The following is a 23,884-nucleotide window of genomic DNA, read 5'->3' as shown; positions in this document are numbered from 1 at the left end:
GCAGAGCGCACCCCAGTTTTGGCCCAGCACCCCGTGCATAAAGGTGTCCGGCTCCATCTCACATCAGGTTTTTAACTTACGTGATCCCTCTAAAAGATTGTTCTGAACCTTGCTCCCAAAGATTAGAAATACAGACTCTAATTTTGATCATAAGTCTCCTTGCAATGGGTTTACAGGATAATTTACCTAAGATAATTTCCAGTATACAAACTTGAAAACATTTTATGCTGCAAATTCTCTTCTTAGACAGATATATACACTTGTCTATTAATTCACAGGATTCAGAATCCAAAACCCCACCCACTTATTACATGTTAGGTGCTGGGTTTTTATTACTTTTTGTTTTATTTTGCAACAGAATGACATTTCATTACGTGTGAGTGACATGTTCAATAAACTGTATCTCAAGCCAGATACACAGGAAATGGCCAGGAAAGAGAGTGGCTGATAAATTGCGATTGACAGGAACTCAGTATTGCTGTATAGTAAAATTACCATTTAGGAATAAAGAAGAAAGACAACAAAAAGACAAGTCCTGGGTGCCTGACAATGCAGTGAAAAAACAAACGAGCAAACAACAAAACGTGTAGATATGGATGTGGCTCTTGGAAAGCAGAGTCCTGGCAGCCTGAGGATCTCTTGGATGTGACACTGTGTCTCTCCTGGGCATCTCCAGATCTCGAGAGCTCTCTAGGCTGTGCCTACATGGCCAGGGATGAGCCACGAGCTGCTCAGAACAGGCTGGAGGCTGCAGAGCAGAGCGTGGGGATGACGATCTCGGGACCATCTGCAAAACAGCATCGATCTGTGCTGATAAATCCAAGGCACAGAGCTCTGGGAGAGGAGAAGCTAAGGTGGATCTGCTGAAACTGAGAGGCAGAGGTTTGCAAAAAGCTCTGAATTTACACAACCTGCAGGAATCCAAAGCAGCAGGGTCACGCCATGGGTGCTATGAGAGCTGTGCAGCCGTGGGAGACCTGCTGCTCCACAGCGGGGTCTGCTAATGAGCCAAGAAGTGTGAATTGAGTTGGTGGCCTCAAATGCAATGCCACTGTCTCTTGCTGGGGGGTCAGTCAGGCCCCCGGGACACCAGAGGAACGGTAGCACAGGGCTGCTGGGGTGGGAGTTTGCAGCACAGCAGCATAGGAAGGTGGTAATGCAGTGGATCTACTCCTGTGCTCCCAACAAGGTCTTGACTGGTTTGCAGCAGTTTTGCTTGTTTTGCTGCCCAGTTTTGTTACTACATTTTGTTGTTTTTCTTGCTCTTTGTATCTTTCCCTTATGCAAAGACACATGGATGTGCTCAGGGCGAACCATCTCCAGAGAACCTTACATGGTGCTTTCCAGATCCACCAGCTGACCCTTGCATTTTAGGTTCCTGCAGAATGCATGAACTGTAAGAGCCTAGATCACCAACAAATTCTCTTGTCCACTTATTGCAAGGATACCGGTGGTCAGGAGAGCCCCCATCACCCAGGGTGTGCTGCTACCTCTTTGGAAAGTTGTCTCTTTTCTGGCAATTCCAACAGCAAAAAGCAGAGGGCCAAAGACACTCACTTGGTATGACAGTGGTTTCCCCCGGCGGGGCGGTGATAGTGACGGGGATGTTCACAGTGGTGGTTTTGTCCAGAGGCGGCTGAATCATCCGCGTCACATTCTTCTGGTTGTCGGCATCTTCTGGCTGCTCCAGCACTTTCTGCAGGTAGGTGCTGGGAAGGGTGTGCACCGGGACGCTCCCGCTCCCGCTCGCCTCAATCTCACACTGATTCTCCCTAAGGCAGAAAAGCAGATTTTTAGTAAATACGTCCTGACAATGATTCAGAGAACATATGTATCCTGGTGCTGCACCTCTTGCTAGGTTTCACAGACTGTTTTCTTCATGAAAGTCCTTTGCAGAAAAGCCACAGACTGCAGGACAACTTACTAATAGCACCATATGTGACCTTTTCCTTCGGGACCTTCTGGACCAACATCCAGGCACAATACTGAGAGGAACTGCGCCAATGAACGTCACTTTATTCAATTTAACGAGACTCAGAACTGAGGTTCATAAGCAAGGACCACACGGCACTTTCCTGTAACACTGACATTAGCTTTCCAGCATCAGCTGGTTTCTAAATGAAGTCTGACATGCTGCTTCTTAATGTTCTCCTGAGGGATTATTTAAAATTGTTGATTGTCTTTTCCAGCTCTAAACCACTCTGTAGTGTTGCTGTGAGTGGCTAAATAGCTTTTGCATTCCTCTGCAGCAGCATCTCTGTTTCCGTGCAGAGCAAAGTGAGTTTGTGCACGTGATGGAACTAAACCGTATGCAAAGTGTTTTGAAATGTGTCTGAAAGGAAGATAATATAGACAGGAAAATTATTATCTCAGTGCCACTCACAACTCTCCACGGTGACATGAACTCTGTTCTAAAGAATCCCAGTGAAATTTCTTTTCCATCAGACTAATAAAGCTGAAAAGGCAATCTATCCTTTTTTATTAACTACTCTAAATGCTTCACGAGTACTATTTTTCTCACTTGACTTACATAAGAATTAAACCAAATGGGGTACATCATTGCTCTTAGTGGAAGAAGCCACGTGCTGTAACAACCAGTGATGCAGCTGACAGGCTTAACATAAAAAACCAAAACAAAGGGCTAATAAGCAAGACTGGATGCCGTTTAAAAATATGTCTCGAAAACTTCTGTCGGAGGCTGCAAAGTTTGCTGTTCCACATTATGTCCTAGAGGGTCTGTTGGCATTTGTGTCAATATTTCCTTCCGTAAACCTGAGCTGTGCTATGGTCCATCATGGACCAAAAGCATCTTTGGGAGCCTCTGTCACAATTTAAGCAAAACAGACCTGCAGGTTAAGGCGGTAGGTGATGTGAGTGCAAGAGGAATGGCAGGGAACATCATGGGGAGGGGAATAAGTAATTTCGGGGTCTTGTGCCCCCCAAGCCGTCCCAGGGAGGAACCCGGCCACGCAGCGCTCACTTACTTGGGCTGATGGTTCCGGTGCTCCTTCTCAGCAGCCTCCCCCTCCTTCTCCCCGCTCTCCTTCTCCACCGAATCGTACGTCGACAGCGCCCTGTTCCTGAACCGGTGCCGTCTGTGAGGCTCTTCTCCATTCTCGCCCTTGGACCCGGGCTCCCCTTCCCGGTTCGCAGCCCTCGACCCTCCCCGGTGTCGGGAACGCCGCTCGCCCCTGGCCCCGTTGACCGTCCCGTTGCCTTCCTTGCCTTGCCGTTCGGCGGAGTGCCGGTGAGTCCGATGCCGGCGGTGCTCCTTCTCTGCACCTTCTTCCACCGACCCTCGGCGATGGTGCCTCTTTCCCCCTTCCTGGCCCCTGTTGCGATCGCTTTTCCCTTCCTTACCCCCCGCTTCCACCTCCTTGCTGCGGCTCCTGTGCTGCCTGTGCCGCTCCTCCTTATTGTTGGCGCCGGACTCCCCGTTTTCATCCTTAGTCACGTCACCCTTCTCTTGCTCGCCCAGTTTGTCCTTCTCCCGATGCCGGTGGTGCTTCCGTGGAGCTTCTGCCCCATCGGTAGAGCCGACTTTGCTCTGCTCCACCTCCTGCACGTCCACAGGGCTCAGCTTGCTGATGTTGTTCCTCCCTTCGGCCCTCGGCTCTACCACCAGCGGCCGGTCCAAATGAGTCTTCATGTCTGGCCGAATGTGAAGAGTGGTGGCGTAACGCACCCGCTCCTCTGGGTCCAGCTCGTTGTACAGCGCCTCGCAGCTGGCTCGGAAATTGTGCATCCGGATCTGGCTGGTCCTCTGCTCCCAAACCGACTTGGATTTGGAGGAATTCTGCTGCTTGCTAAAGGAGGGGAGGAAGATGTAAAGTTAGTACCCAACTGTGCACCAGTCCTCTAAAGAGCAACCAAAAAAAAAAAAGGAAATTTTCAGCTGATACGGGGGATTAGAGGGTTGAGCCAAAGAAATTAAAGGAATGGAGAGAGAATGGCTGGCGGAGAACATGAGCAGGGAAAGCCAGCAGGATCATCAGTGTTAGTTTGCCCCCACACGCGTTAGGCACTATGAAACAGGCCCTCTAGAAAGTAGTTATCTTGATTTCTAAAACGTGGCCGTCCCCCCTTGGAAGCCTCGGGTATAGCCCGAAGGGTTAAAGCCTCTGTGCACGAAAGTCATATAGCACAGCCAGAGCTTTTAAACAGCCTACAAAGCTTCCCCACAATTAACAGCACCTTTCTCCCCAGCTGGAAACATCTGGATGAGCAAAATTAGCAGCAAGAAAGACAAGTTGATTGGTGGGAGGAGCAGGGGGAAATGAAATCTGGCCCTGAGGATCTGAGCCCCCTGTGACCACCCTCTCGGCCCGGAGGGGGCCCTTTTCAGGCTGCACACCCCACTGGCTGGGGGCACAGAAGAGCTGTTGCTCTCAACCTGCAGCATCCTTCCGAGGTGAGGATGGACCATCCAGCCCAAGCATCACCTGAGTCTGGAAAAGTACGAGAAAATAAAACTGTTCTGTGTACCATGGAAAGGCCCCAGGGACTGGGAGGGTCACGGATGTGATGACAGCACCTTTATCCCCTGGAGGCACCTGCTCTTTTCTGTCTCTGTCATCTATTATGATGGAGACACCTCCATCGGCATTGCCTTCATGCCTTGATTTTTCAGCACAGCACTTAGTTTCTGACCACCACACACAAATGGATCACCCAGCTAGCGAGTGCAGGAAGGGAAGGCTTTTTTTCTTTCCTCCTAAAGATTGCAAGTCAAATTCTGCTTTTGCATAAAATCAAAGCAAACCCACTGGCTTCCAGGGTGGAGTTCAAGATTTAGCCTGGTGGAGGATCAGCACCCATTTTCTTCCTTGAAGAAACTTCTTCTAACAAAGAGAGGAAAATAATTTTCATTCCACCAGCCTGTTCAGATGTCTCTATTTACCATTCAGGCTGATCTCTGTAACCAGAGGGTTCACCGACCTCCAGCACTTCACACACTACACACCAGGCTGCAGAAATAGGGAGGCAGACGCATTTTCCTTACACACTTTCTGGACTCTCCTGACAATAGAAAAGAAGTGGCTTTTGCATGTGTATGTGCTGATTCGGACTGTCAGCGTCTGTCGCCGTGCGCAGACCCCGGGGGGAACGTTCGCGTAGCGCAGGGGGAGCTGTCGGAAAGGCTTTGCATGGCCGAGCTGTGCTGGGGTCGGATCTGTACGGAGGGTGCTGCTGCCTGCTTCTGCTAAAGAGACAAAAAACTACTTCTTAAACACTCACTGCAGATGGGGTGAGGACACCCAGGCAGATGTGAAGGAATCTGATTTAATCGAGAAATCGGAGTGAGCAGAGCTAATCACCAAAACTAAAAATCTACATCCCCTCTTCCCAAGAGGACCAATTTTCTAGCAGCTGAGTGCCCCATTAATACCATGGCAGAGGAAGAGGTGACAAAAATCACAGTTCTAAACATAAGTGATACCAGAAGGTACTGGAGACATAGCTTAGAGCCCCACTCACCACAAATCTCACACCAAAGGAAAAGCAGAGTCCTTAGGGGAGAGCATCCCTCAAACCATCCCAGTGACCCTGGCACAAGGATGCACAGCCACACCATACCAGGCAATAACTTGACATTTCTTTGCAGTTCAACATTAAGAAAGATTGAAATGGTGTCACTCACCAGCAGATTTACTTGGTTTTAGAAAGAATTCATGAGTAACATGCAAAGCCTGTGACTGCCCAGGATTTCCCACGAGAACCCACGTGTGTTTGCAGCTCCTCACGTCAGCAGAGATGCACACAGAGGGATGGAGCTGCCTGGGATGAGTGTCCCGGGATGTCCTGAACATCCTCTGGGATGGACAGGGTGCTCTGGATCCAGCTCTGCTAAAGCGAGCTGGGCTACAAAAATAAACCTCCTCTTTAGCACCACAGGCTCAGGGAAACGAAGCAGCTTAGGGACGTGTACGTGCATGTCTGAGCTGCCACCATCAGTTCTTCACAGGGGACATTTCTCACTTCGTAATCAAAGTCCTCGGGGTAGGGACCAGCTTGTGTTTTGTGCCTTGAACAGCTGGAGTGAGCTGTCAACACTGAAGTAATGACTAGTACTAACGAGTTAGAGTTGGGAAGCTGCCCTTATGCTGACTGAAACCTTCCATTTATCTACAAACCATGAGCACAGGGAAGAGCACAATCACCTATTCCACATGCGCCACCCAGCGCTTCATTTCCACGGGCACCACGCAGGGGTGGGATGCGAAGCCCCAGCCTCCCTGCAGAGACTCTCCGAAGTAAAACACACAATAAATCATCGGGCAACTTTCATGGACACAGCCCCTCCATCAGTGCCTGCGCTGAGCCCATCAAAGCCAAGATATAAAGAAAATCTAACTCAGCCTGGATGTGGTGAGGAGGATGAGGATGCAGGGCTGGCACTCATCACACAGCACAGAGGAGACACTCAGGACCTGCTAGATTGACACAAGATGCATCACTTCAGGAAAGGTTTTTTAGTTGCTTTTCCTTTACGCCAAGAACACAAATCAGCCTCTAAATTATCTCTGAGGTGCTAAAGCTTCCACGGTACATGACTCACAACTAACTGAAAGGTGCTGTCAGCTCCATACACCCCTGAGAACCTGGAGAAACCAAGTAATGCACATATTAACTAAGCCTATTTTGCTAAAATCCCTTCCTTAAGCAGACATAGAAGTTACAGACTCAAACGTCTCTGCATCTAGAAATGAGATGCATCCTTAACGTTGACACAATTAGCGGAGGTGATTGCCACCCGCTGGCTTTGGTTACTAGCAAGCCAAAGAGCAGGAGGTTCAGAAGGAACGACTCCATCCTTTCTTCTTTCTGCATGAAAGGATACGGCACCAGCAGAAATAATCAGGAAATAAAGAGCAGTGAAAACAAAATCAGGAAAATGCGAAGCCTGCCTGCGAGCTCATTATCATATCCAAACCAGTCAAGAACATCAAGAGCAAGTGACAGCGCGAATAAAATCTGCTGCAGAAAACTGGAAGTAAAGGAACCGAGCAGGTTGGCCCCTCCGGGGACGGTGTTTAGGGCTTTTCAGAGCCAAAGCAGCAGCAAGTGGAGAGAATGAGTCGTCTGCTTGTCTAAATAAATTTATCTGACTCTTGCTTTCTACAAGTTCCCACGGCACCTGAACGGGGGGGACACATGTGGCAGCTTCTCCTCTCCTGTTGCTTTTCAGCTTACTCCTGGCACAAGAGGAACGCCAGCTTAAAGCGAAAGGTTTCATTACGCCCCCCTGCCTACGAGGACACAGTGCCGATGCACACAGCGAAGAATTGCAGAAGAGATGGAAAAACACAGGACAAAATCATTTCCTCTGCTTCCTCCAGCATTTGGTCCAGTTAATTATTTTAATCATTAAGCGCTGTATGAACGCAAACCGTCTGCAGTAGATGCACGATACGCCGCAGCGTAGCATGGCTTGTCCAAACTGATAAAAAACGAGCCTTTGTGATAAAAAATATTTCTTTCCACAAGAGAAAACAATCTATTTATGAAGCCAACTCCTTATCTGAAATCCCGTTCACCGTCTGCTGCTTAAAATCCTTCCGAATCCCTTGAGAAAATTGCATTTATCACCTCTGATTTACAGACATGGTACAAAGATTAATTCACTTTCTTTACAATTACTTCCCACCCCTACTTTCTGTCTACAGAATATTTTGAACTCTTGGAAGGGTACTGGCAGTATACTCAGTTTTCAGGTCCTCTGGGCCTGAAATGTTGCAGTATGTATTACTGTTAATACGCTTTTCTAAGTAGCTCCAGTGTTTCTGCTTGGATTCAGAAGTCAGTAGTCCAACAACTCCTGCCTGTGGCTAAGAACAAGCCCATAAAATTAATGTAGAATCAAATAAAATTCTTATTAATGAAGCAGTGACTAATATCGTTATAAATTTAAAATGCAACCAGTCACTGTTTAGATTGTTCAAGAAAGGAAAGCATATTTTTAGTCACATTCTAATCTTAGAGTATTCCTTAATGATTAAAGATCTTGTTACCGTAACCTTTTAAAACACTGCTTTAGTCAATGGCACTTCGCTTCCCAGAACTACTGGTTTAATCGGCTACATACGTGCAACCCTTAAAATTTTATTTTAGTAAATAATGAATGAAAGCTGACTCTGAACATAATAATTTGATGTTAAAAATACCTCCGTATTAGGTCGTGGGTAGCAAAGATTACAGATGAAAGGGAATTTCTTGTTAAAATACAGTGCCAACAGAAAATGCCATGCAAAAACCTTCCCACTAAGATAATATTTTCTGTTCACAAACTTGGAGAAGCTCTCTCCACGTTTCCATTTGCCACCTGGAAAACACAAAGCAGCATTCTAGTTTGGAGTGGGCACACACGGAGCAGAATGTTTTCTCTCTGTTTGATTTGATAAAACAATTTTCTTTCAGCTGAACTCACGGCTACTGTTTAAATTTGCTTCGCCAGCGACCCCGGGAGCTGCTGCTTGGCTGCTTTAGCACCTTTTCTTCTTGATGAGCTGCAACCGTGTGCATCACAAACACGCTCGTGGAAAATGCTGCCCAGCCTCTTCCAGTATTATTCTTGAATTAGATTTTGCTTTCATATCTCAGAATTTTTGTTATTGCAGTTTCTCAGAGCGAAAACACTTTCTTTCATGATATTTCTCCTGACGTCTATTAGCTAGAGACCCTAAATTTGGAATGCGGGCTAAGCCTAAAATAATACTGGCCACACATCTCGTCCTTATGTTCAGAAGCTTGCTACTGAAATTGGAAATGTCTTTCAGAGCAGAGTCAGAAAGTTTCCAAGGTGTGTAACGGAACAAAAGTCAGGAAAGCTGTCACGTTTCGCTGCCACTCCAATGAGGTGTCCATGGCCACCTAAGAGCAGGAAAAATCATTATATGCTGCTGCTTCGCGTTTGAAGGCGGCTGCAGCACTTGGGTTTGTAAAGCTTTGCAAAGTTCATCCAAGCCGAAGCTTCCTGGCGTTAACATTGCAAAAGTTATATTGCTATCAGCTTGAGTTTCTTCAGAAGAACAGAATTACTTCGCTCAACCATAACTCACCACCCTGCAGGCTGCTCCCTATTGCTCTAAGAAGAAGAATTTTCTAATTATTTTCAGTAAAAGTACATCACATACTAATCCCAGAAGTACAAATATGAGGCTTAGCTTTATGGATATTCTGCTCTTAAAAAGTGCCAGAAAACATTCATTCTGTCTCAAGTTATATGCCATCATTAGTCACAAGATCCCTTTTCAGACGTCAAGATTTGTTTGGTATTTCAGTTATGAATTGTGACCACGCAATCGCATCCTCTGCAATAAATAACAGGGCAAGTTAAAAGTAAAATAAAAATATGAAAGTTAAAAGCCACGTCACTATGGCCTGATTTAAAAAACACACTGAGACGAAATACGTGGAACCACTAATTTCTTCTAAAATCCCGTCAAATTAAATTTACTTTGCATTATTTTTTTTCTTCTGAAGCATCCAAGCCACGCTCTCCAGAAGACTTTCTGGCACTTACACTGCGGTGGCCCCGACCAGACTCTGGTACAGCCAAAGTCCCACCGTGAGCTCCAGGTTTTTGATAAAAACCAAGACAAAACTCATCTGGGAATGAAGTCACAGCCCCTTTTTGCACGGTGAGGACGGGAACAAAGCAGATGGCCCAGACAGTGAATATACACAAGCAAGCGATAGAGATCAAGAACAGTTTGGGTTCTTGGATGGCAAATGACAAATTCATCCGCGTAGGAGATATTTAAGCTTTTTAATTTCCCTCTCTGTGTTATCAGCTTGTCTACAGCTGGGTGGGTGCCGCAGAGATGTGCTGTGATGGTTGGGGTGGGAAAAAGAGCTGCTCAAACAAAACCAAGTTTGTTCTGGAAAAAAAAAATAATCTGTCACAAGTGCAGGTGTTCAGCACTTCTGGAAAAAAAAAAATCCCCAGTTTGTGAAACGCTGGCTTTTGCTTTATTTACCATTCTAGAAAATGCCCTAAGAGCAAGCCACTTTTCATGTCCAAGCAATGACTGATACCTCTAGATCCTATTAGAAATAAACACTACACAGCAGCAATACAACAAAAACCTCAAGTTACTAAATGCACTGGTTTGGACTTAATCAGCGATATGAGAAGGATTCATATGAAAACTCAAGATCCCATAACTCTCAAATACATATTATTGGAAAAAGCCCAACGTAATTATTCACGGAACTGTGTGTCATCACCTATACACATAAATTAGTTGCCTGTTTCACTATGTATTTTAGATAAATGCTGATCTACTTAAAGAAACAGAGAATATCTGTATTTAATTACCTCTCCTCAGTGAATTAAAAATGGATTTCACGCTGCTTGCACCTCTTCTTTCATAAATTTGTTACAGCATGAAAGCCTGGAATTAGCAAAGAAAATTACTCACCTTGATTTTTTTCTTATTATTATTTTTAGAATTTATTTTTAAGAAGCTAGATTCAGTATTTTGTCCTCAGACTCTTACCAATTTAGATTTTTTTAGAAAAATAATCAAGGAAAGAATACGAGGAAAAAAACAACCCTCTGTATCTCAAAAGATTGTTGAATAAGTCTTGTTCCTTCAGAACAGATGAGCACGGTTTTGCAGATCCTGGTTCTTATTGATTAATATTAAAGGGAGAAAAAGGAACAGGGATTTTTTTCACTTATTAAAAAGCTCTTTTAGATTAGTAGATTACTGTTCAAATTTCATCTGTGCACAAAAATTAGACCACTTATCTATTCAGAATAATTACAGCAATAGATCTCACAGTGAGTGATATAAAGGCATCCTGAACATTTACTAATATTCATCCAGGAGTTCATTACACCTGCATGTCCCTAAGAGGAGTTATTCCAGTTCATCTATTTGAATTTAAAAGAAAAACCACATTTCTAACCATGATATTTATACTGAGCAAATGAGACCTTCGGATGTCTTTGCACTTCAGGGGGGCTCGACCGATGCACTGTGGTGACTGGTACTTTTATACATTGCAGACTGTTCTGGGTCCAGTCATTTATTTAATCAAAACAAGAGGTTTTGCTGGGGAAATGCTCTTTATAAACCCACAGAGAAGAAAATGCACATTCAGCTTCTCCATCAAAACCAGCCCTGGTTTGCATATGAAATTACAATCACTGCCCAGACGGTGCATAGAAATGTTAAAAAGGATGAGAAGCCTCAGTTACGGCTTTTTGCAGTCAAAATTTATTCTGTTCAGAGAACAGATGTGAGTCATATCAGCAAAAGAAGCCTCTATTATACCATCTCTATTGCTGGCGGGGAGTCAGCAACAAACCTCGACGGCAAATGCCTCCGAACGTGGGCAAATCCTTCTTCCAAGGAGATTTCAGTACCTGCAGTTTGATTTCATCCTTTGAGAAGGCAGCTCTGTCTCTGGAAGTCTGGAAAAGGGGCCACATTTTTCATTCTTTCAAGGCTTTATTCCCACTCGTGCAAACATCACCTTGGACTGGTTTGATGCAACTTAGAATCATAGAATCATTTTGGTTGGAAAAGACCCTCAAGATCATCGAGTTCAATCATTAACCCCATCCCTTTCACTACCCCGTGTCCCTGAGAACCTCATCTCTGCGTCTGTCCAACCCCTCCAGGGATGGTGACTCCAGCACTGCCCTGGGCAGCCTGTTCCAATGCTTCGCAACCCTTTCTGGGAAGAAATATTTCCTAATATCCAATATGAACCTTCCCTGGTGCAACTTGAGGCCATTGACGCAACTCGAGGCCTTCTGCTGGAGGGAATTCAGGCGTTGGGAGGGACGGCAGCACCTCTGCTCCGTCACCACCTTTAACCACCCCTCACTCCTGCCAGGGCTAAGGCAGCTGAGAAGGACCCAAATTGCAGCAGACCTCTCTCTGTACCTTTCTGCCTGTCAAGTCTCCCATTATCCAGGAAATCCATCAGAAGAACTGAGCCAAAAGTTGCCTCGGTCTTGTCTACTCCTTTAATTTTCACCGTCCCAACCCTGTGAGATCTCAGACTTCAGCACAGACATGTCACACCCACTTTTTCTAGTCACAAAAGTTCAGTCTTGGTCACGGAAGCTCAATCTGCACATGGGTAGCAACATATTTTTAATACAAACATGGCTAAGATCCACCAGTGGACAAGGATCCCCAAAACACCCAGGGAATGAGGAAGATGTCAGGAAGCTGGTGGAAAACCACCTTTGCTTCACCTTTGGTACCTGCCATGGTGCACGTAAGGACAAAACCACGTGTGTGTGAATTGCACTTCTCTGTCTCTCCAAAAGCATTAAAGAAGAAAGACAACGTTTAACAGTAATGGTATAACCCAAAGCAAAGACACTAAGATGGGTTGATGAGAAGCTGATGGCGAGTTTTGCTGTATTATTTGGCAGGAAACAATGGTACTTTCTACAAACCTGCATCGGCGTCAAAGCGCACCCGTGATTCACAGCAAAGCCAGCGAGATTTGTTTGTTAGGAAGCGCATGGAGTGAATGGAAGGTCTACCACTGTGTTCACTCACCCACAGGTACATAGGAGCTTGCCGAGTGCCTCATTTTTGCAATACCTGTAGCTTAAATCTCCAGCTTGAGAAGTTTAGAGAGCACAGGCATAACCAGTGCTCTCATGAGTATAAGTTTCCCAAGGATGTTTATTCAGAATTTTCCAATTTGGTCTCACTTGGGCCCCGTTTCCAGAATTTTTTCTTTAAAAGCCCTCCTCCAGCTTTTGTTAAAGAGCGCACTCGTGGTAGGACCCTGTTCTCCTATAGAACCAGAAGTGCAAACACTGGTGGAACATCAAAGCCATCAGCCCAGCACATAATAAACACAGAGGACAAAAATACAAGTGAGAACAAGACGAACCACCAAATGAGGGCAGAGGGGAGGTGAGGGAAAATAGTTAAGGAGAGAACAAATGAAAATAATTAAGAGGATGGGAGAAAAATGAAGGAAGGTGGGGGGAAAAAAAAAAAAAAATCACAGTCAATGTACAAAATACTACAGAGTTGCTCACGATCAAATCACAAGCATTATATGGTGATGTCGCACGCCTTCCAGTCCTTCCACCGTATGTTGGTCTGGAGGCTTTCCACAATGATGGGAATGATTTTTGGAAGAAATAAGGGGGGAGTGAAGGCATCAGGGATGGGGAAAGAGGGAGGTTTGTAAATATAGATAGATATCATAAATCCATTTACTGAATATCGTAACAGAGAGCAACTCACGGTGAATTTACGCTGGAGACTGACGAGCTGCGAGATACAGTACCTCGAGTTTGCTTTACAAAACTGCACATGCAAAAACAAAACAAACAAAGAAAACAAAAAGTGAGAAAATAAAAAAAAGAGGAGAAGAGAAACCACAAAAGACATCGGGAGGAGGCTCATACAGGCTGTGTCCTATCGAATGCAGACTGCAGCGTGCATCTTGGTAGGAGACCAGGCAAGCTTCAGAAAGTGTGGAAGCCACAGACACGCCACCTTCTAGTTAACAGGGAAACAACTAAAGAATCAAAAACTGAACCAAAAGGGGAAAAAAAAAAAAATAAAAGGTGAACCAAAAGCCACACGATGATATTAGGACTTTATGGCTCCATCCGCTATACTCACACAACCCAAGTCCTCCGCAGAAGTAATCTTTAGGACCTCGGGGTGGAGGTCTTTGTAGAAACAGGTGGTGATTGCTTTTACAGCTGTGCTGCAGATAATTCTTTCCCAGTGGGAGCAGGGTGATAATTCCCTGGGACGCGAGCAAGCAGCCTCAGCATGGAGACAAGTGGGGTCCAGAGGGAGGACCCTGAGCCACATCCAGAGAACCAAAATCCACCTGGACCCCAGCAGCTGGTGCCAGGTTGGTTCTGCTCGGTCCCTGCCTCAGGTTTACTGTTCAGAGCCACCTACCTCTGTGAGCTCAGCCCATCCAAATACGGGTCGCTGGGGCTAAAACCAGACCTCCGCTGCAGCTTAGGTGGGGGATTAAACAACATTGAAAGGAGCTTGTTTCATTTCACAAGTCATTTTGTAGATTCTCCTCCATCCAGTGTTTATATAAACACCATTATACGTGGGGGGTTCTAAATACAGAAATTACTGAATTACACAGGAAAAGAGTTTATTCTTCCTTTGCCAGAGAATCTACAGAAAACAGGATTCGAAATATCTTGATAGATCTTGGCTTGAGGCGTTAATTTTGTAAAAGTTATAAACAATTATTTTTATCAATCTATATCAGATGAAGAATCCTCTGCAAATCCCTTCACCTCCTGAATTTGAGTTTTTAGTTGCAGCATTTTTTCTCCTGTTTCCATTTAAGTTTTAATCTGTTAATAATCAACACTAGCAAAACAGAAGGTCCAGTTAAAATCTAATGTTCTTTGGATGTCATATAAGCACAGTTTTAAAAACACATTTACTTAAAATTAATGGATTACTCTGAACAGAAATGGTGGCCCAGGTGAAGTATATAACACAATAATCCAGAGGTCAAGAAACCTGGCACAAATACAAGTGAAATTGTGAAAGGCATCATAAAAGTTTTCCTTAGAGCCAAGAATCTCCTGAACAGTCAGGTAAAGTATTTTGCCTAAACTTCAGTGTTTCTACATTTGTACCATGCCAGATGAAATGGGAGTAGGAGTCAAAGTGGGGTTGGTGTGCCAGGAAAATAATTGTTTCCAGGTTTCTCAAGCTGGGGACCCCTTTATGCTGAACTCCCAGAATATCAGCTAAAACTTGCAGAGAACAAGCCCTTGGCTGTACAAATGCCTCAAGCATAGGTAAGAAATTTCTCGGGTGAAATAGGTGGAAAACGATGGAGGAGAATGTACAGGACTGCTCTAATTTACCTGAGAGTCAGCACCGACGTTGTGTAATACCTGAGGAAATTTTGCTTTTAATTGCCGAAAGCAGATGTCAGCATCCCTCAGCAGGAGGCTGGAATGAGCCTTTGCATTTATCCCTGTCTCGTTTGGTGCAGTGCAGGATGGCGACCACGCTCTGATCCTGCCAAGTGTCCTTGTGCCTTGGCCAGCCAACGCTATGCAAGTCCTGCAGCGCTCCAAGTTCACTCCTCTGCTCCCATTGCTGGAGTCCACTTTTTTGAAACTGTAGGTTTGACTAAATTGGTGCTGGAAGAGCACAGTGTAAAGTCACAAGGCAAAGACAGCCTCCTTTCCAAATCGAAATGACAGAAGCACTGGAGTGTTGCTCAATGCTACTTACCATCCGTGAGGGACAGAGTACAAGAGAGTGTCTTTAGGTGTAGCTGAGTCACCAATACACCAACAGCAAGGGCAAAAAGCTAAGCTAATGGGAGGAATCACAGTACCTCACACATCAACACACTTCAGGGGGAAAAAAGAAAGGGAAGAAATCACAAGCCAGCAAGAGAAAAAGAACACCTCGTCTATTCTACACATCACCCAACACGGGCCGTTTCACGGGCCAGGTGTTCAGACACGCTTCTTGCTGGATCCTGTTGGGTACCCACAGCCCAACAGGGATTTGGAAACAGATCACAGTATTCCCAAGACAAAAGGAAAATATGGAACCTCTGAGATGGAAAACGTCCTGGAGAAACAGAGCAGCTCCCCCCCCATTTCATCCCCAGACCTGTACAAAAGGGACAGACACCTCTGAGGAGTCACTGTGCAGCGATGTGCCACCAGGATTTGCTCTTGGCACTTTTCTAATGAGTGATCAACTCATCCACGTGAACAGGCAATGCAATTTAAATGTAAACTTCTTTGAACAACCGTGTGGGGGACCAGCAGAAACCAGTCAGAGCCTGGAGAGAGGAAGGGGTCTCTAGAGGTTGGAAGGTTGTCCTGGGAAACACATGTCACTTTGAAAAATGGTAATGGGCAGTATGATAGACCAGGTTTAGGTCTGGTGCCCACGTTGCTTGAACTGTCTCTGCCACTTCTGACTAAATTTCAGCCACCACATCTGGGAAACTCTCCCATCCAGAACTCACAGCCTATGCTAATCCTTAAATAATTTCCTTGAGTCTGGCTACAACTGTAACCCATAACCACGTGGAATTATAAAAACCCATAAGTAACAAAATGCAAAAAGCTTCACTCAGCATGATTTCAGCATTACTACTTAGCAAGTTCCTACAAATCTAGCATTTGCTTGCTGTTGTGATCGCTATTTTAAAACTTTTCCCAAAAAAAGGTGAAGAGGGGCCATTGGAAAAATACACGGAAATACACTGGGTGAGCCAGTTTGTGTCCTCTCCAGCTGGTCTGCTGGCCCGAAACTACTGCAGCCCCTTTTGTACGTGCCATTGGTGCATCTCTAGCTGGAACAGAAAAGGCGGAGGAGGAGGAACCCAAATGCGGGGAGTTCAGCCTTCGGATTAGGCAAATACAGAAAATAAAACCATGTTTGCACCGGGGTCTTTGTGCCACGCGTGGGAATGAACCTGACGGCTCTTCCCTTCCACCAGCGCTTTTCCAGTGGGATCGCAACATGTTTTGCACATCCATCATGTGCATAGTTTCCTTTTCCTGCCTCCTCCATTCTCACCGCCAAGGAAGCTGCACCAATGGTTTGCTCGAAAGACCCGCCGGCCTGTGCAGTCGCTCAGTTCAAGAGGCCGAGTGGTTTAAATGTCGTACGAAACAGAGGGTCTTAAAGACAACGCTGGGCAAACTGAACAAACCCAGAAACTCACCTCCAGAAACAACAAAGCAAGGAAAATGCTAAACAGAAAACAAATGACAAAAATAGGAATGAAACAATGGGCTTAAATCAAAAGGCAATAAACACATGCTAAACGTGTATTCTGTTTTAAACCAAACATTGCAACAATGACAAAAACAACGTACCATCCTAGCTCTTAATCCTGAAAAAACACAAAACAAAAAGGCCCATTCAGGATAGAGTTCACCAGGTGAAAAAACAAAGTGCAGTCAGACAAGTCTGTTCACTTTAAATCCCTTGGGTGGAGCAGAAGACGAACCATAGAAATCCTGGGAGATCGATGAAGTAGAAGCTACAAGCCGAATGCAAGTAGAAATTTTAATAAAGCACTTGGAGTCAGTTGCAAGATAGATGATATCTCGATGCTGCTGTAATAATGAGCATATTATTAAAACATATCCCCATGACACCGTAGTGCTTCACCATCTATCAAGCACAAAACCGTTGGTGGCTCCCGCAGCAGCACGTGTCAGGGTGAAGGTATCTCGTGGGACCCTCCAAGCAGGCTGACACCCTAAATAAGAACCAGTTTCTTAAGCCTAGGAAACTACATTTTGCAACTGGGCAATAAATCGAATATTTCCTGGAGCTCGGTTATGAAGAGAGGCCGGATGGCAGAGGAGAGCAGAAGAACCAGTGCGGATAAACTGCATTTGCACAGGAAAATGCTGGAGGTGGAGGAGCAGATACAACACTACAGAGTTTGCAATGGCCTAGAAGGAGCTTTAAGGGAAGGAAAACACGTTCTTAGTCCTTGATGTAGGACTGACAAGGGAAAGAAGCCAAACTGCAAGCACAGCACCTTGCTGGTGAAACGGCAGAACAATCGATGTGACTTGTCACCAGACTCAGCCCCAGGATGGCTTTATCACCTCTGTGGGAGGTCGACAAGCAGGCCGGGAACATGAACATCGTGACTAGGGAAATGTAAGTTGTGGTGCCCTCTGCTAACACCTGAGAGACCTGTTTTGATTGATGCAGGTAGAGAAAATGGTGGTTTCAGAACATTGATCCATGCTTACAGATGCCTGTTGTTATAGAAATTCATTTTCATACATTAAGAAAATAAAATTCTAGAACTAAAAACTTATTACTCAGGAGAAAATAAAAATATAAACCAATAGGGTAGACCCACCTTTGCAGGGGGCCTTTGGTAGCTCCGTTTTTCCCAGCCCGTGCTTACCACCCACTCAGGGGTACCCAGGCTGTACAGGTATTTGCTTTTTGCAGGGATGTTTCCATATGCCAGAAATCCCATTTCCAAGCATCCCCAAAGCTTTTTTATTCGTGGTATGTCCAGCTCCAAATTGTCTCAGAGGTTTGATCTGACAGGTCTTGCCATCAACATGGCATTTTCTCCATCTTCAAGACCACTGTGTAGCTTAAGGCCGTAAGAAATACAATAACAGGGTCCAGCCGGCTCTCAACCATGGGTCCCCATCATCAGCCCAACTGCACTGGACAGAGATATCTAAGGCATGGGCGCTGCAAACCTGAAAGCTGTAGCTGCTACGTCCCTTTGGAGTTCACCAGGGATGCATTTATATATTAAGCAAATTGCTTTGGCATGCATTCATTAAATATCTTTTGGATCGTCGGCCAGCAATCCACCCATACACCTATTTCTCGCTCATAAAACATCTAATTTCTCGCTCACCTTCTCCTCTATGTCATTTTCCATTGGGTTGTAAACCTATTGACCTTAACGCGTTTTTTTTTTTTTCCAAATTAAAGTCCCGTGAGCTTTGTAAGCACCTCGCTAGTGCTAAAGCCGAGATAACGAGGAGTCACGCGACGGCTGGTAAATGATGCTCCCACACAGCGTGCAGGATGCTGTCGTGGTTAATAGACGTGGAAGGATCGACTGCACTTTCAAACGTGCTCATTTGCAAGACTAATTATCCGCCAGTACAAATGTGGCAGGTAGAGATCTGAGCAGATACAATTTGAGGCAAAATAAGCAGAAATCCACAATTTTGTACTTGCTTTCAATTGTTGTCACAAAACTGGCCCTGTGATATTGAAAAACAGGGGAAAGCGCCTGGTGAAAAATCATGGAATCAGGTTATTTTAAGCAACCAACAATGTGGTGTGAAATCTTAGCTCCATTAAGGTGTTTTGGTTTGGTTTTTTTTTGATTTCCAGGAAATCTTCACAGGCACCATGCTTCTGATTAAAGAAGGAGAAAATAAGCATTATTCTCTTGCATTTTAAAACAACAGTACCAGGAAATTCATCAAGGAGCAAGAGCAAATATCCTAATTTGATTTCTTTTCAAGACAAGACAGGAAATCATTGTAAGAAAAGGATTATGTTCCAAACCAAAAAACCAGATGTGGCATGAATAGCAGCTGATTAAAGCAGTAATTGCAAAATAAAATTGTAAGAAGAATAACACAGTCAAATTAATACTATTTTTTTCTTCACATATAACGAACTGACTCCATTTGGCCTATTGTCTTTGATGTAGTGGATTAAACTCCTGGAAATTTCTCTTTCTGTGCTTGAGCTCTTGCAGCCTTTGGAGGTCTCCCCTGCAAAAGGGAGCTGGGAAATACCAGCAGCTCTCAGTAAAATTCACGACCAGACTTTTTGATGCTGGAAGTCCTGTTGCTAAAATTCCAGAAGAGGTAAATGAACCTTTAAATAGAACATACTTTAAAGTAAATCCATTCAGGGTAGGTGCGTCTCAAACACGGGCCCATAACCCCGTGTAGACAGAACTCTGCACCAACCTCAGCAACACCCAGACAAGTATTTCCACACAAATATCATTTTTTCACTCCAGTTTAGATCAGCATATATGAAAAGGTGGGTCCTAATGCGATATTTTCCAAGGATTCTGGTATCACAGAATCTGTGCCTTGTCCATATCCCTGCAGAAAATCTTGCATCTGAAAATGCAAACTGATGTTTCTAGCTACAAACCAGTGACTGTTCACATATGCGATTTTATTCAACCCAGCAATTTTTCAAACAGCAAAGACCATCCAAGCACATTTTTCAGTCCAATATTCAGGAGGATACCTTCACGCTTAAATTCTTAAAGCGAAAATGATTAAAAATTAGTTAATACATTATATGCGCACACACCTCTCATGATTAAAAATCCAAAGTGAATTGTTAATCACTTCACCTGGTGAAATCTAGCCCAGTACAGCTTTAAAAAAATCCTTCTAAAATACAGTTATTTATAGCAAGACAAAAGACGAGACATTACAAAGAAAAACAAACTAAAATACTCAATTAAATTCATGGTTAAGCAATCAGTGCTGAAGTATTCAGTCAACCTAAAGCCCTGTCGGTAACAGAGATGGTATAAAAGGGCTCACAGAGGACTATGGGATGCTCCACTTGAACAGACACATTTCAACATTGAAAAACAAAAACCAAACGACAAAGTTCCCAAATAATAAAAGAATGCTTACGCGGCTATGGAGATGTTCGCTGCAGACATGGGGCTGACTTCGGCCACCTCTTTGGCCTTCTGCAGGGCAAGCTTTTGGTTGGTGGCTTCTTCCATCTCCTCCTCGTCCTGGTGCAGAAAATCAAGAGAAATCAGAGCATGCATCATGTCACGACAACCACCAGAGCTCCCCAGGCACGAGTCAAACGTGACTGTCGCTGGCACACTGCAAGAACATTGGAAACTTGTTAAAAATAAAGCAGAATTTCATAACTTCTTGCAAGGACCTCTGGGTACAGCCCTGGTGCCAATAATAGCCGGTCAAGATGAGAAATGCAAGGTTTGGTCAAGTGCTCAGTGCATTTTTACCAAGAACACGTCTCCCTCGCCAAGTTTTCTTACCTCTTTGGGTCTCCTCTTACCACTTAAGATCCAGGTAGGCGATTATGGCCAAGCAGGGAGAGACCTGACCACAAATGTGATGTTTCTAGGCGGAAAGGAGCCCCGTTTATCTCTGTCTTGCACATGTAAAACATTCTAAAGTCCTACCAAAATGTATCAGACAGGCTCCCAAATCCTTCATGACTTCTGGCCAATGGGACTTTTCTGCAACAATAAGTTTCAGGATTTCGCTGGTCCTGCTCACGCCAGTTTTACCTGTGATATTTCCTCTTATTTCAGTTGAATCTCTGGGGATTTACAGGGCAAAAACTGAAAGGAAGAGCCATATTAAAGAGTAGTTTGTTGACTCAAGCATAGATCAGAAAGATTGCTATGTTCGTGCTTTTTGTATATCCCCAGGTCACGGGGATTTTTAACCTCTATTGACTTTGCAAGTTCCTGCAGAGTATAACTGTGATTTATTTCCTCCTACCTGATGTAATGACAAGAGAAATACTGCTCAAATTCACGCTACAGGATCTTAAGCAATGAGATGAGGGCAAAAGGCAAAGAAACAGCCTGGTTCATCTTCAACGGTCATTTAGGTTAAACTTCTTTTGAACTTTCTAGCCAGTTAAATTCGACAGTAAAATTACGGCAGGATAAACATAGACCCTGTGATGGCAACATCAGCGTCACACGTATTCAAGGAATAACCACATGTCAAGACAAGAGCAGTCACAGCCTCTTCTATCAAACTTTATGAAATGCCACGGGTGTACCTCTGCTCTTCGAAGGTAATGCTGTGAAAGAGATGCTTAAAATAATGAAAGAAGACAGGAAGATAGCAAGCTTTGAAATAGGAAGTCATATAGATGTATCCTTCCTGAATACCATATGCATAAACAATTCCTTGCTCTGACTTCAGTGTTATTTGCTTCAACTGAACTAATTTTGAAACTGCTTTCTTTCTCTCATTTCAAAGAAAAAACAAATTATAGGAAACTGATAAAAAAAACATCTGCTACCAGTAAAGCTTTTTTTTTTCCTTTCCAAATACTAGCAAACCTGTAACAAGTGAATTCCTACCGTAGTGAATGAAGAACCTGAGACAGGTCATGAAAAAAGCCCTGCTGAACAGATATACAAAGTCAATGTTTCTCCACTGCCAAATTCCATTAAATTTATCAATGATTTGGAAGCCTACTGTAAGTCAAGGGTATCTGCAGAATATTAATCTTTTGAGGAATAATGTCCGAAACAAAAAGGCTTTTAAGAGTTTCCTTTCATTCTGCAGGTATCTTCGTGTTGTTTCTTCTCTTGAGGACCCTACCAGTGTCAAAATCCCGCACATTCACAGGTTCCTGATTTTTCTTTCTGTGCTTCTAAAGCACCAGGTGCAGCTTTTACCATCTGTGATCTTTTTACAATTTGTAGCTCCAACTCCATTCTCCCCAGTGCATCAGTAATTCTGCTGGAGTCGATACCTCAAAGTAAGAGCAGAAAATATCTGTTGTCATTAGAAATGCAGCCGTCCCTAAGCCAGAACGAGCACACTCTTTAGCAGGTGACTGCTTCAGGATATTTCTGCAGCTCCTTCTACCCAGAGATTGCAGATCACTACAAAATTCACTAATTTTTCACCTGATCCTTACCCCGCAGGGTCTCACTGGGGCACAGGCTCATCTTGTTCTGCTGGAAGCACACAGGGGTGCGACAGCAGGTGACTGAGGCCAGCTTTGAGCTGTGACATCCCTATGTCCATCCATCCATCCATCCATCCATCCATCCATCCCACCAGCAGTCCAGCTCTGTCAGCAATACTGTCACTACCATCATCAGTAAGTTCACCCAAATAAAGCCTTCGCCACTGGGAATAATAAGGAGGGGTCTTCACAGCCTTTAGACTCTTTGTTTTTTGCCACTTCAGTCCATTATTTCTGGGGATTTCTCAAATTTTTAATGTATTTTTACATAAAATTCACACAGCCCTCCTATCCCACACTGCATGTTTTTATACTGTTTGCTGAGGGATTGCTGGCATTGCACAGAAATCAGAGAACACGCATTGTGCTTTAGGATATTTAGGGAAATCAATGGTTGCTTGTGGCAGCTTCACATGTCAGTTTAAGGAGGATGAAGAACGAACTGCTCTGTGTCACCAGAGACATCGTGGGATGGTCAGCGGAGAGAAGATTTTAAAAGCAAATCTGGGGTGCAACTTTACATTCCACTCCAAGTGAACAAGAAGAAAAACTTGCCAATATATGGGAAAAAAACTAGAGGGTAGGTAATCAAAGAGATTCAGGATAGTTCTGATAAATCACTAGAAATTAAATTGGCAGAGTTTAAGTCAGTGATAAGGAAGAGCCAGCACAGGAGGAGAGAGACCTGGGGAGAGAGAGGTGGAGGCTGGAGAACAGATTCTTTCTATATTCAAAGCAAAGAAGGTGATTCTTTCTTCTTTTTCTTTTCTTTCCGCCTGCCCCCCCCCCTCCCAAAATGAGTCATTCCAAAGTACTGGTGAGTTTTGTAACAGACAGTAGATGATCAAGCTTCAGTTAAATATAACTACAATTATGACAACTTCTATTACAGGTCACAAGGCCCAGCTAAGGCTACCGAGAAACGTTCAAATACCCCAATAAAACATGTCCAAATTAGCATCCCGAATTGGCCAGGTTGGTTGAAATGTTTCAGCCCTGAAGATTACCTGCAGAGCTTTCTGTCTTTCCAAAACAGAGGCAGTTGCAAACTGCTTATGGTTTTCCCACATTACATGCAGCACTGATCTTGATTAGTTTTATAGCATAAATGTCAAGAAAAGTCTCCTGAGACCAACTGACTCCTGAGTAACTTAATTATATCTCCGGGCCATTTTTGGTTTTGCATGATCATATTTACTTAGCAATAAATCCCTCATTCTCCAGGTATGCTATATAATTGAATTACTTTTATCTTTTTCCTCTTCTTTTGAAAGCCCTAGTGATTTTGGGGGATCATAAATAAAATTAAAGCAAAAAAGAGTTTCTCAAGAAGCTTTATGGTTTGGCAGTGCTGCTGAATCCATCAATATTTAATAATACTTTATAAACACCTACAAAGTCAGTTTTCTAACCGTCTCAGTCAGCTGCTGAAATATTAACAAGAAAGCATTAAAAGGATTAAGAAAGAAGTAGGATGAGCTTTATTATCCAAGAACTGTGCTGGGGCTGATCTTCTTTCTTAGAACACGCAAGGGATGCCCATAACTCTCCTGACAAGGCTGGGAGGATGCACGATGCGAGATTTCTGTGGGCTTTGGAAAGAACAGAAACAGCTGAGCTACTGTAAGGGAAAAACTTCTGAGAAAAAAAAATCAAAACAAACTGGGAAC

The 23,884-nt window shown here is 44.1% G+C and overlaps 1 protein-coding gene across 1 annotated transcript in view; it reads right to left on the bottom strand.

Annotated features, from left to right (window-relative positions):
* CACNA1B (calcium voltage-gated channel subunit alpha1 B) overlaps positions 1-23,884 on the bottom strand; it is a 284,101-nt gene that overhangs the window by 72,235 nt on the left and 187,982 nt on the right. The window contains exons 19-21 of the mRNA XM_065648624.1: positions 20,150-20,256; positions 2,985-3,806; positions 1,558-1,772 (exon numbers count right to left, since the gene is read on the bottom strand). Coding sequence (XP_065504696.1) covers positions 1,558-1,772; positions 2,985-3,806; positions 20,150-20,256 — 1,144 coding nt within the window. The remainder of the gene's footprint in view (positions 1-1,557; positions 1,773-2,984; positions 3,807-20,149; positions 20,257-23,884) is intronic.

Source organism: Caloenas nicobarica, chromosome 19 (genome assembly GCF_036013445.1).
Source record: "Caloenas nicobarica isolate bCalNic1 chromosome 19, bCalNic1.hap1, whole genome shotgun sequence".
Lineage (NCBI taxonomy): Eukaryota > Metazoa > Chordata > Aves > Columbiformes > Columbidae > Caloenas > Caloenas nicobarica.
Note: the sequence above shows the minus strand (reverse complement) of the source record. Positions and strands in the feature narration are given on the sequence as shown.